Consider the following 11,565-nt stretch of genomic DNA (forward strand, 5'->3'; position numbering starts at 1 on the left):
TTTCACTTTCTTAATGATTTTATTTGTAGCACAAAAGTTTTTAATTTTTCTGAAGCCTAATTTATCTATTTCTTTCTTTTTTTGCTTGTGCTTTTGGTGTTCTATCTGAGAAGCCATTGCCAAACCCAACACCATAAAGATTTACTTCTATGTTTTCTCCTAAGAATTTTATAGTTTTAGCTCTTACATTTATGTCTTGATCTATTTTGAATTAATTTTTATGTGTGAAGAATCATATATTTTCATCTTAATTTCATCCATATTTTTATGAAAAAGTCTATGTAATCTTATTGTACAAATATATCTTCTTTTCTACACACATATCTAATGCTGACAGTCTATTGTCATAGCTTAATATCCATTTACTTATTTTTTTCATTGTTCTGCCTTAATCTATAATTTTATCTCTTTCTCCCTTTTTCTAATTCTATTTCTATTTCTAACATTAGGACAAGAAATAACTTCAGAATTTATCTAGTCCAACTAAGACCCAGAGAATTTAAATGATTTTACTGGAGGCCACACAACTCTTTATATTAATAAAAGATATTTTAATAAGAAAATTAATATTATAATAAGAAATTAACATCAAGATTAAATATAGGTAAAATATGTATAAGATATCAAGTCTCTAAACTGGAAAGTAGTTTACCTTTGAAATCCATAGCAAACAAATAATTTAAACATAAAAGTTTAACCTATATTTTTACTTTCAATTTAATAAAGCAATCGCATCCTCTTTCTAGCCATCTTATGTCTCCAGAAGTCTTTTCTTATATCTTATCAGAGAAGCAAATTTTTTAATTGGCCCCTAGGACTTATTGCTAGACTTATTTACATAATGCATTCAATAAACATTTAATGGGCAGTTTCTAGGAGCCTGCTAGGCATAGTCTTCTGCCTCCAAAATTTTCATCACCTAGTTAAGAAACCAGACACATAAGCGAAGAAATGCAGTATTTGTACGTCCTGTAAAAAAAGATTGTTTGGGACCCAAAGATGACCCATTTTACCTGGGATAACTGCATGTGTAAAGCCAGGTAAGACTGATGGAGACAATGGTGTTTGAGCTAAATGTGATATTTAGCTCAGTATTAATATGGGAAATATTGGTAAGCATTTGACATACATGAGGAATAGAGATGGGTGGAGAAAAAGAGAGCAGAAGAGAATGTTCTGAGCAGAGGAAAAAATTCTGGGAAAAGGCACTAAAATGAAACACCAGACTACATTGGGAGTAACTGTGAGGAGTTAAGATGTCGCTAAAGGCTTCTCAGTAATCAAAAAAGATCAGTGTTTGACGTATCTTTGCCAATGAGTCCCCTTTGCCATGCTCTGGAATACTGGTTATTGATAACCCAGTGATGCTATATTGGTAACATTCTATGAAGCTGAGGATCTGATTAAGCAGGACTTTCCATTTACCATTGTGACCATTGAGAGCTTACTATGATTTTAAAAAGTAGTGGGTTTAGTTCCTCACTTGACTTAGAATATTTTTGCTTGGTGGTATGAGTGTTGCAAGATAGTCAGGAAGTCTTTCAGGAGCCCCAATTCTCTGTATAACTGAGTACAACTTGCCTAGCCTAATTTTTATCCTATCCATGAAGCATACATATATTTCCATTTAATTGAGGCAATATTATCAAATTTGCAAAATGTCTAAAAGACTTAAAGTAGATAAAGCTCTATTTTGTATCATTGCATGCCCTGTTTAGTATTAACAGTTCTATGTTCTCCCTAATACAGCCTTTAGGTGTCCTTATTTCTTTGTTTATTAAACAGCCATGTGGTGACAATCTATGGCACTATTTCATGCTATTACCTTTACTCTAGCTGACACATAGGTTCTCTGTGGTTTAAATACACATCAGGTCTATTGAAGTTGGGTTCAGGGAAAAACGCCCAATGGTGCTCTGTGTCAAGGTAAAACCCTGACTGCTTTGAATCTTGAGGGTGGAGGTCATAAGATATTAAAAATGTATATGGAAAGACTGGAAAAGTACTCAGATGACAATTATCACCTCCTTTTCAGGGATAAGATTCAACACCTCTGGCTATTATAGTGATGTGAGGGGGGACTAAAGGGAAAAAAAGATTGTGAGGTGATTCAAACGCAGGAGTGTCTTACTGAATCTGTTGAAAACATACATCTTCTCAAACAGAGTAAATGTTGATGTCCTAGCTCTCGGGATCCAGACATCACTAAGACACCAAGAAATTCTTTTAAGGTTCAGCAAGCAGGGCCCCCAAGGAAAATAAATCCTGAAAAAGGTCTCAGAGTATAATAAAACATAGAATGCATCTCCATGTATTTGTAACTCAAGGTAACTTTATCTCATTTTATATTCACTTCCCAGGGCCTCTTTCTCTACATACCTTGGCTAGGAATCCTGGTCCTTCTTTTTTTTAATTTAACTTTTTAATTGTATTTTTCCATTACCATTTAACTCCCTTATAACCTCCTCTTCCCTGCAGTCACCACACTGTTGTCCATGTGCATGAGTCCTTTTTCCTCTTTGCTCAATCCCTCCACCCTCTAATCCCCCCACCAGTAGCTGTCATCCTGCTCTTCATCTATGAGTCTGTCTCTATTTTGCTTATTAGTTTAGTTTGTTCATCAGATTTCACATATAAATGAAATCATATGATATTTGCCTTTCTCTGACTGACTTATTTTACTTAGCATAATGTCCTCTGGGTCCACCCATGCTGTTGCAAAGGGAAAATTTTCTTCTTTTTTATGGCTGAGTAGTATCCCATTGTGTAAATGTCCAATCGCTGTTTTATCCACTCATCTACTAATGGACACTTGCGCTGCTTCCATATCTTGGCGACTGTAAATAACACTGCAATGAACATAGGGGTGCTTATGTTCTTTCGAATTAGTGTTCTGGGTTCCTTTGGATATATTCCCAGAAGTGCGATTGCAGGGTCAAAAGGCAGACCCATTTTTAGTTTTTTGAGATAACTCCATACTCCTTTCCACAGTGGCTGCACCAGTTTACATTCCCACCAACAATGTACTAGGGTTCCCCTTTCTCCACATCCTCATCAGCACCTGTTTTTTATTGATTTATTGATTATAGTCATTCTGACAGGTGTGAGTTGATATCTCATTTTGGTTTTAATTTGTATTTCTCTGATGATTAGTGATGTTGCGCATCTTTTCATATGTCTCTTGACCATCTGTATGTCCTCTTTGGGGTCCTTTGCCCATTTTTTAATCGGATTGTTTGTTTTTTGTTGTTGTTATTGAGTTTTGTAAATTCTTTACAAATTTTGGATATTAACCCCTCATCAGATGTATTAGCGAATATGTTCTCCTGTTCCATGGGTTGTCTTTTATTTTATTTTTATAGGATATGGCAGAGTGATGGTATGTGATTTTTATTATTTTCCTTTTAAAGATTTTATTTACTTTTAGATGGGGGAAGGGAGGGAGAAAGAGAAGGAGAGAAAGAAATATCAGTGTGTGGTTGCTTCTCACATGCCCCTTAAGGGGGACCTGGCCCGCAACCCAGGCATGTGCCCTGTCTGGGAATCAAACAGGTGACCCTTTGGTTCACAGGCTGGCACTCAATCCACTGAGCCACACCAGTCAGGGCACATGCCTGGTTGTCTTTTACTTTTTGATACTCCCCTTTGAAACTATGTTCTGTCATTTCTAAGCTTGTGACCTACAACAAATTACTTCCTCTTTGAAATTTTGTTCTTTTAGCTACAAAATAATGATAATAACATTATCATTATTATCATTAATAACAAATAATGATATTAGCCCTGTACCCACAGGGCTATTTTGAAGACTAAAAGAGTTAATATATGTCAAATTCTTAGTCAAGTGACAGTTATATAGTAAATGCTCAATGAGCATTGTCTGGATTTGTATCTGCTTTCAAGTTGCCTCCATATTTTTTAATTAATGCATCTGAAAGCACCGTTCTCCTCGCACCTCCATGTCTCTTTCACACAATCCATTCCACTCCCAATTTGTACCCCTTACACTTCTATATTTTTTAAAAATCTATAACTCAACATCTATCTTTTGCTCTGTTTTATTATAATTATATATATATCTATTTTTATAATTTATAGATAACTATATATTCAACTCTCTTGATATCTTTATATTACTTTTGTAAATCATTGCATTATCACATAGTCCTAGGTTTATATCTTTATACTTCCAGCCATTTATATTTCATCCTGCATTTTTATTTATAATCACCCCATCTATCTAAATAGCCTCTATACCTTTCTCTAAAATTAATGACCTCTCTCTGGAGATAACCGCTACCTTTAGCACATCTTCTCTCTCTCTCTCTCTTTCTCTCTCTCTCTCATCTTTTACCTCTTTGCTACTTATTGCAACTTTTGATATAGTCTTTATATTATCACATATCCACATATTATATTTCAGTAGATAATGAAACAACTCAATTTATAAAATGCAGTATAATACATGCATATGTTAAACTTATATGTATGCATGATTGTGCATAGGCATATGTATGTTTGCTTGCATGAAAATTAAATTATTTAATCAACAAGGTGAAATGAAACTACACACTGGGACAGTGCCCGTTTCTGGGATGCAGAGATGTATACACCATAACTTCTTTTCCTGGAGGGACTCATAGGTTGTGTGGAAGACAGGAATGTAAATAATCAGAGAATATGTGATAGCTCTGAGATGAGGCATGTGTAAATTGCTGCCAAAACATAGAGTGAGTCATGGCTTTGGGGAGCCAGGGAACATTACAAAAGAAATGGCACTGGAGTTGTTTCAAATGATGAGCAATAATTCCATACACAAAGGAGAGATGAAAGGGTATTCTAGAAAGAGGAAACAACAGCCATAGTGAATATTAGGACATGCATGGAGAATGAAAACCACTATGTATGGCCTCACTTTTATTTATTTATTTTTTTGGATGTTGTGTGAGGTGTCGAAGACTGGGGCCATTTTTTTAGAAGATCAATCTTGTAGCTATTTTGAAAGTTACATGGGAGTAGGAAAGATAAGAGGCAGAGAAAACAGTGAGGAGACTATTGCATCAGTTCATATAGGAGATCATGAAGACTTGAGATACAGCAGGGGCAGTGGGTATGGACAACATGGGATATACTTGAGAGCAATTATAAAGTGGAATGAACAGTGTGTGGGATTTTATGTTGGGGTGAGGTAGAAGGAGGGTCAAAGGTGATTCCTAGATTCCTAGATTAAAAAATGTTATGGGTGAACTTAGAAGGAGAATATTTACAAAGGGAGATAATGAGTTATTTTGTCCACATTGAGTTATTAAACCAAAAAGCAAAAGCCTAAAAATGCATACATGTATAGGCCACATTGACACTTATCTCAAGGGCCAATTTAGTTTGAACAGATCTCCACATAAGCAATGCCCTTTGTAAGAGTTTTAAACCTCACTGGAGAAACAAAAGAATATGCTATATCTATCCCTGCCTTCAGACAATCTCAGTACTAATTCCATCTTGAACCAATGATAACTCTCCAAATCTAGGAACTTCCCTATCAAAGAAGGAAGAATGTCAGGAGTTAGATGCTGTGTGTTTTGGCTTGGTGACTACGCTCTAAAAGCCATTTTGTTGAAAACTAGCCTCATTGTCAACTAAAAATTTTACCTCTCCCCCACCGTTATCCCACTTCCCTTTGCAAGAAGCAAGAAGCAGAAGTAACAAGAGTTGCAGTGTTTTCTGGTCTCTGGATTGAACAACACTAACCTGTTTTCCAGTGGTTTAAGGTGTCTGAACCAAGCACAATTTCTGCCATCCATCTACTCTTCTATCTATGCATCAATCAACAGATTCATATTAAGTCAGGAATCTAGAAATACTGAAATGAGTAAGATAGAGATTCCTCCTTCAAGAAGTGCACATTCTGTCAAGAAATGAGTGACAGAGATAACAGCCATTAGGATTCAGAAATTCACATTCTTGTAAAGCAAGTTGGTCTATGTTCTCAGCTTTTCTAGTTCACTGCTTTCATAACTACCTTCTAGGTCTGCATCAAGTCCCAGGACTATCCAAGTTTGGAGCACTTTGGCAAATTGTGTGATCAGAGAAATACGTTTTCTGTTCTAGTGGAAAGAGTCTTTGTGTGGGGCTAGAGCTTCCCGGGTTCTGGTCCTTCCAATGCTGTCATTAGCTTTAGATCTCCACATAGGTTCCTTTCTCTCTTGGCTTCAGAATCCTCATTTGGAGAATGACAATGTAGGGCCAGATAATTCCTGGTGGTCCTTGTTGCTCTGACATTCTGAAAGTCTCTCGTCTACCTAAGTTTGTAATAGTATCTAAAGACCCCTTTGGAATGAGTGATGGGATCCAGAGCTTGGACTCAGAAGTCAGGTTGGCCTGCACACAGACTGCCTCATGGGAAGGTTTTTATAGATATAATTGTCATGTGCACCATAGGTCCCAAAGCACTTTCATACCCACAATCTGATTATATCTTCACAAGAACCTGGTAAAGTATTTTCTCTCCCATTTTCCTATGAGGTAAATAAAGCAGGGTGCTAAATGATTAATTAAATGCTAAGTATTTTAGATTAATTATCTCATATAATTCACATAATAATCCTATAACTTTTATGATTCTTCTTCTTCTTTTTTCCTCCTCTTCTTCCTCTTTTGCCTCTTTCTTTTGCTCCTTCTCTTTATTTTTCATCTTTTTGTTTTATGAGCAAGGAATCATGAAGGTTAAGTAGCTTTCACCGCATTAGCAAGTACTGGAGCTCAGATTCAACCCCAAACCCCTCTAAATCTAGAGTCTCTGATCACAAGCTTGGTCAGAATCTTAAATACCTAAAGAGGCTGGAAGTTACATAAACAAGTGAAATTATCCAGGTGGAAGGATTATTTCACTCCCTCTTAATTTTACCAGAGAAAAATAAAAACACTGGTAAAATAATCAAAGGAAGATTACGGTTTGCATGGCATTGTGGATATAGTTAAAAAAAAAAAGATGAAGAATCACAGAATATCAGAGTCTATGACCTAAGAGGCGCAGGTGTTAATTAGGTTGAGGTCAGGTCGGCTCACCCATGCCAGATCTTTTGACTTTAGGAGAAAATTGGATGTCTGTAATCTTTTTAAAAATCTCTATTTCCAAACATTAATTATTACTTACAAAATTATGTAAGCAAAAATTGTTTAGGCAAAAGATAAGAAGATAACCATCTCAACTGCATCTGGCTCACAAGGTGTTAGTGTATTATTTCCGTCCTGAGCCGGGCTGCTTGCTCTCTCGAAGGACTACTCCATAGCATTGGCTGTGCACCTGCTGTGAAGCCATCATGTCGTCAAGCCGAGGACTGGGATCCCGCAGGCAATCGTCCATCCAGCTGTGACTGCTGCTTGGTCAGGAGTTACTCCAAGTGGATGTTAGATATTTTGAATATCATTCTTGACTGGAAGCTTTTGTATAAAATAGTTGCCTTAATCCTTACAATAACTCAGCAAAGAAGATTTAATATCTCCATTTTCCAGATAAATAAATTAATATTTAAGTCAATTATAAAGGTCACACAGTTGTAAGTAGCCAAGCTGGGATGTTAGATGCAGCTCTGACCCAATGTTCTCTTCATTCTATACCTTTGAGGTGATTTTAACTGCTTCTAGTTAGGAAGCTTTTCTTCTTTTGTATCCATCTGGTGAGAATATCAGACAAAGAGTAAGGTAGAGCCTAGAATCATCGTTCAGGAGAAAAGACACCTTTGTCACCCCTCATCAGCCCCACCACCAGCTCTTCTTAGGGTGGACAAGAAACAGACAAGGCGAAAAAGGAGGAAGAAAATAAGAATCTGCTCCTCCACAGTCCAGAAGCTTTAGCACTGAGATGAGACACTCCCATACCCTGTAGGTGACTGCAAGGACAAGCACACAGGGAGGGGACCAGCTGCTGGAATGCCAACCTGGGTGATGAGCCACATAGATGCCAACCAATTGTCTCATGGTCTAAGCCAGACCCAGAGCCCTTTATATAAAGACAGCCCTCTGTCCAGATGCCTCAGTCCGAATGATTGCTTACCTCGAGGAAGGTGAGTAGGGGCTGGGTCCTGGGATTGGGATGGAGATGATGTTCAGGGGGTGCTCAGGTTCACAGGGGTGAGACAGAGTGAGGTGAGAAGCTGGGAGCAGAGGAAGAGTGGTATATCAGCTTGAGGAGAAAAGTCTGGTGAACTTTTAGGGGACATAAGAATAGCTTTGGAGATTGTGTGGAGAAATGGGGAATTGAAGTCAGTGTATTTGCCCTCGTTAACCCTGGCCTCATCCTTAGGTACCATTTTTCCTCTGTGAGCAAAGTCAAGTGTAGGAAGGTTGCCTCCCCCAAGGTCATATGTATTTAGATATTCCCTATAAATGGAGAATGGAAGACTTTGCCCTTCACAAGAAGAATTTTCAGTATTTCAGAAGCTCATTGAGAAGTGCTTGTTTGGGGGAGTTGATTGTCAAACCGGCTTCCCTGCTGTGCTGGTCACGGGACTGCCTGTATGTAAACAGATGGATTTGGTGAGGGTGGAGGGGACAGTCCTCTGTTTCTCTCTGGCTGGGTGTGGTGCTGGGCTGTGTGCCTGCATCCCCCACATCATGTTTGTAATGCCCCTGCCACATGGGCTTTAAGTGTGCCTGAATGTCAGTCTTGTAGCTCGGAATCTGGCACTCTGTGGGTTACCCTTCTTAGTTAACTCTCCCCTGCCTCTCAGAGGAGCTGGAGGGAGGATCTTTCTGAAGCTAACAGGTGATTAAGGACAGCAACCTGCCTGAGCAAGCAGTCATGTTGGTCCTAAGCCTTTGAAGTCTGGAGTGTTGTGTGTGTTTTGTGTGGGCCCGTGAGGGCCTGTTTAAACAAATTCACCTAAGAGAGACTGACTATAGAGAAATAAACATATATTGGGTTTGAGCTGCCCAATAACTAACTGAATTCTTTACTTCCAGTGGATGCTTTGAGAGCACATGTTGCCTGAGTGCTTGTTCTCATATAAATGCATATATATGCATGCTTTTCATGTTTGCACAGTGAATGTGTATGAGGAAATTCAAGCCCCTGTGGTTGTGAGTCCCCACTTTGGAGTACAGCTTGGGAGCACGGGTTACCTCTGCTTCTGTAAGAGCTCCCTCCCACCACTTAGGACCCCAGGAAGTGATGGGACTCCTCTTGTCATAGGGACCCTCTTGTGCTGGACATTGGTATGCCACCCTCCAGGGAAAGAACCTGGATACCAGCAGCCCTGGCTGTGCCCTTGAAGTGATCTCAGACCAGGACCTCAGTCAGGTCGTTGGGCACATCTAAGGCAGGTCTCTTGGGCAATAGTGACTCATCTTGGGTCCAGATAACCCAGTAAGTATTCTCAGTGTAGGTCGAAGGTGGGGGACGAAAGCAAAGGCCAGGAAAGAAGCAGCGTGTCCTCCTCTTGGTCCTGGTCCTTCCTACCAACTCTCGCCTTCCTAAAGCTGGTTTTTCATCCCTCAGGTCCTGCCCACACATCTGCATCGAAACCATGTGTGACCAGCAGCAGATTCAGTGTTGCCTGCCGGTCCCCCAGTGCTGTGTGAAGGGTTCCTCCTTCTACCCTTCCCCATCCTCTTGTCCCCAGAGCCAGGTGGTGGTTCAAGCCCCTTGTGGGATGCAAATTGTGGAGTGCCCTGCTCCATGCCCAGTTCAAGTTTCCCAGGTGAAGTGCCAGGCTCCCTGCCAGGCTCCCTGCCAGGCTCCCTGCCAGGCCCAGGTCACCAAAGTGAAGTGCCAGGCTCCATGCCAGGCACAGACCACCAAGGTGAAGTGCCAGGCTCCATGCCAGCCCCAGACCACGGAGGTGAAGTGCCAGGCTCCCTGTCAGTCTGAGGTTTGCTATGTACAGTGTGGAGCCCCAGGTCCTGTTCAGACCTGCTATGTAGAATGTGCTCCAGTTTGTTATACAGAAACTTGCTATGTGGAACGCCCAGTTCAAACGTATGTACCCTATCCAGCTTCCCAGCCTGTCCAGACTTACGTAGTGTGTCCCCCAGCATGCCGATCTCAGGGAAGATTCTCCACCCAGACCCAGTATCAGGGCTCTTTCAACAGCTGCGCCCCCCAGCGGCAGTCTCGGGCTCCATGCCGTACTTACGCACCCCAATGCCAGACCCAGGGCTCTTCTGAGAGCTTCTCTGTGCAGCGGCGCTGTCGGAGCACCAGCAGATGTCTCCCTCCTCGCCAGCTGCAGCCTTCCTACCGCAGCTGTTCGCCACCACGACGTTCTGAGTCCTCCTACCGCGGCTGCGTTCCATCAAGATGCGCTTCAGGATCCTACAACTACTGCACCCCGCCCCGCCAATCTGAGCCCATCTATAGCAGTTGCTGTCCTCGGGGTCCCACTTCAGGCTCCTCTCAGAGATGTGGACCCAAGTACCGAGTAGAGATTTCCTCACCTTGCTGCCCCAAGCAGGTTCCCCCCCAGAGGCGTGCTATTCAGATTCCTCCCATCAGACGCTGCCCCGAGAGCTGTGCTCCTCGACCCTCCTGGGGAGCCTCCTGCCCGGAGCTGAGACCACATGCAGAGCCACGTCCGCTCCCAAGCTTCTGTCCACCCAGGAGTATTGACCAATGTCCACAGCCATCACTGCCGCGACGTCCACTTCCTGCCCCACGTCCATGCCCACGCCCAGAACGATGGGCAAGCCCAGAACGATGTGCAAGTCCAGAGCGTCGCCCGTGTTCACCTCGGCGACTTTCGGAGCCCTGCCTGTGTCCAGAACCAAGTCCAGCCCCACGGCCAGCCCCACGGCCAGCCCCACGGCCAGCCCCGCGGCCAGCCCCGCGGCCTCACCCAGAGCCAAGTCCACGACCCTGTGAGCGCCCAGAACCTTGTCGAGAGCCAATTCCCCTTCCACCGCCCTGCCCGAGCCCAGAGCCGTATGTGCAGCCTCGGAGCTGCCCCAGCCCATGCTCAGGCCCAAATCCAATTCCATGCTCTGGAGACCTAGGCTGTCATGAATCCCATCCAGTCCGCCTGGACACCGAGGGTCCCTGCTGTGGCCCAGCTCGTTATAACCAGTGTGGAGACAGTGATGCTAGCTACGGACCTTGTGATGTATTCCCAGAGCCACTGTGCTTGGGTGGTTACGGAGACCAAGGAGGTTCCTCTGCTGGAGCGAAAGGCGGGGCCTCTGCTGGAGCGAAAGGCGGGGCCTCTGCTGTAGCAAAGGGTGCCTATTTTTAAAGGAAGCATGGCTGAAACGTCCCTGCCCCTGCCATGAAAATGTTGCCGCACCTTTCCCAGCATTCACAATTTCTGCGTTCTTGTTTGCAATGTTCCAAAGACATCCCAGCTGCAGAGGTGATGTCCAAACCCCTTTGCGTGTTATCCCAGGACCCATACCTGGATCCTAGATACCTCTGCAGCCTCACACCTGGCTCCTCTCCTGTACACATCCTCAGTTCTCATCAGACCAGTCTCACCACCAAGGCACATCTTGGGTGTTCTCCAAGACATACCTTAGACATCCGTGCCTCCAAGCCTCTGTTCATCCCCCACCCCCCATTCCTGGGCCACTTCTCTG

At 42.4% G+C, this 11,565-nt stretch overlaps 1 protein-coding gene across 1 annotated transcript; it reads left to right on the plus strand.

Annotated features, from left to right (window-relative positions):
* Window positions 1-9,524: 9,524 nt before the first annotated feature.
* KPRP (keratinocyte proline rich protein) lies at window positions 9,525-11,225 on the plus strand. Its single transcript, XM_054562881.1, has one exon. It carries the CDS (start codon window positions 9,525-9,527, stop codon window positions 11,223-11,225), a length of 1,701 nt encoding a protein of 566 aa, XP_054418856.1.
* The last annotated feature ends 340 nt before the right edge of the window (window positions 11,226-11,565 follow it).

The sequence above is a fragment of the Pteronotus mesoamericanus genome, unplaced genomic scaffold (genome assembly GCF_021234165.1).
Source record: "Pteronotus mesoamericanus isolate MK-2021 breed Mesoamerican mustached bat unplaced genomic scaffold, CSHL_Meso_final scaffold_705, whole genome shotgun sequence".
In the NCBI taxonomy this organism is placed as follows: Eukaryota; Metazoa; Chordata; class Mammalia; order Chiroptera; family Mormoopidae; genus Pteronotus; species Pteronotus mesoamericanus.